Source organism: Sapajus apella, unplaced genomic scaffold, assembly GCF_009761245.1.
Source record: "Sapajus apella isolate SASKATOON/1434 unplaced genomic scaffold, GSC_monkey_1.0 scaffold1, whole genome shotgun sequence".
Lineage (NCBI taxonomy): Eukaryota > Metazoa > Chordata > Mammalia > Primates > Cebidae > Sapajus > Sapajus apella.
In genome coordinates this window covers 69,094,909-69,096,831 of record NW_022436941.1, presented here as the reverse complement: position 1 = coordinate 69,096,831, position 1,923 = coordinate 69,094,909, and the positions used below count along the sequence as shown (strand labels likewise).

The window sequence follows — 1,923 nt, the reverse complement described above, 5'->3', positions numbered from 1 at the left end:
GCTGGAGTGCATGGCACGATCTTGGCTCACTGCAACCTCCCCCTCCCCGGTTCAACCTATTCTCCTGCCTCAGCCTCCTGAGTAGCTGGGATTACAGGTGTGCACTACCATGTCCGGCTAATTTTTGTATTTTTAGTAAAGACAGGGTTTCACCATGTTGGCCAGGCTGGTCTTGAACTCTTGACCTCATGATCCACCTGCCTCGGGCTCCCAAAGTGCTGGGATTACAGACATGAGCCACCAAGCCCGGCCTCAAAACTGTTTTTTAAAAACCAAAGATTACTTGCTGAAGAGTGTATAAATTTGTAAAGTGGCCATCAAAACATGTCCCGGGTCAATTTAACATCTAATCTTACTGCTTTATTTTTTCCTTTTCAGCGTGGAGGTCCTGAATAACCATGTTGGCTGCTGTTTGTCATCAGACAACAGAATTGTCTTTACAATAAAGGACTTCTGAAACGACAGATGAGAAACTGTATATTAAACCCTTTAATAAATATTCTGAAAAAAAAATGAAATATAGAAAATTTAGATGGACACTTGTATCTTCTAATTTATGTATCTTGGTCAGCTTTTCCACAGCTTACCTAATTGTTTATATACTTTATACTTATTAAAGTATACATTTTTAAATGTTAGCCTATTAATTTACTCTTGATTATCAAATATTACCAGTGTTGAACTATTAAAAGCACACAATGTCTAGTAAAGTCTCATAAGATTCCCATAATTTCACTTTTTTTTCTGTTTAGACATGGAAAAATTTATCAGTCAGAATTGCTGTTTTAGGGACATGATTTTCCTGAAATTGGGGGAGGATCAGTGAAATGATGACTCCATTACTTGTTCTTAATTCTTTCTTCTCTAATTTTTTTTTCATTCACAAGTTTATTGGAGTATAACTGGCTTAATAAGTATATCCTACTCTTTATGATAAAAATATAGTCAAGCTAAAATAGGTGACTGTACTATTAAGACAGAAGAGATCATGCAAAAGATTCTAAAAAAGAGCATAAAATGGAAAATAGTTAAGAGACAAAAATGAATATAGCATAGGAATGAAGATTTCACTAGAAATTGCAATTTATTATGTTTTAGAGGTGTAAGGAAGTCTTGTTCTTTGGTTTATTTTACTGTTTTGTGATCTTGTATACAAATCCTGATAACCATTAACTTTCTCAAACTTAATGTCTGAAAGCCTCATAAAATCAATGTAAGTATTTATTAAGCAGTTTATGAAACTTTAATGGGGCCCTCCTGTGCCAAGGGTATGTATATTGTGAAGTAAAGCCTCATAAAGCTAAATAAATTCTCTTCCATACCTTTAATAATTTCTAGAATATGCTTTAAAGAAGTGATCCCTGAGAGTTAAGCATAGTTCATGAGCAAGAGATAGAATTGTTTTTGAGTATGCTTCTGTATTTACTCAGTTGCCTGTGGGTTTTTACTTATTTTTACTACTCCACAGAGTTGATATACTTCTCTTGTAAATTCTTTGCTGTGGCCTACTGCAAATAAATGTTGTCCAGCAGAAATATGACATAGGGATTGGGGTTTGATGCTAGCAATAAGCTGTTCTGGTGACTCATTGAAAATACAATTCAGGCTAGGTGCGGTGGCTCACACTTCTAATACCAACACTTCAGGAGGCCAAGGCAGGTGGATTACCTGAGGTCAGGAGTTGGAGACCAGCCTGGCCAACATGATGAAACCTGATCTCTACTAAAAATACAAAAATTAGCCAGGCATGGTGAAGCACACCTGTAATCTCAGCTACAGGGAGGCTGAGGCCAGAGAATTGAACCCAGGAGGCAGAGGTTGCAGTGAGCTGACATTGCACCACTGCATTCTAGCCTGGTTGACAGAGCGAGATTCCATCTCAAAAAAAAAAAAAAAAAAAAAATAGAAAAAAAAAAAACATGA

The 1,923-nt window shown here is 36.4% G+C and overlaps 1 protein-coding gene across 1 annotated transcript in view; it reads left to right on the top strand.

Moving 5' to 3' along the window:
• MRPS36 (mitochondrial ribosomal protein S36) overlaps positions 1-638 on the top strand; it is a 12,979-nt gene extending 12,341 nt beyond the window's left edge. The window contains exon 4 of the mRNA XM_032279250.1: positions 379-638. Coding sequence (XP_032135141.1) covers positions 379-396 — 18 coding nt within the window. The 3' untranslated portion in view covers positions 397-638. The remainder of the gene's footprint in view (positions 1-378) is intronic.
• Positions 639-1,923: the final 1,285 nt, after the last annotated feature.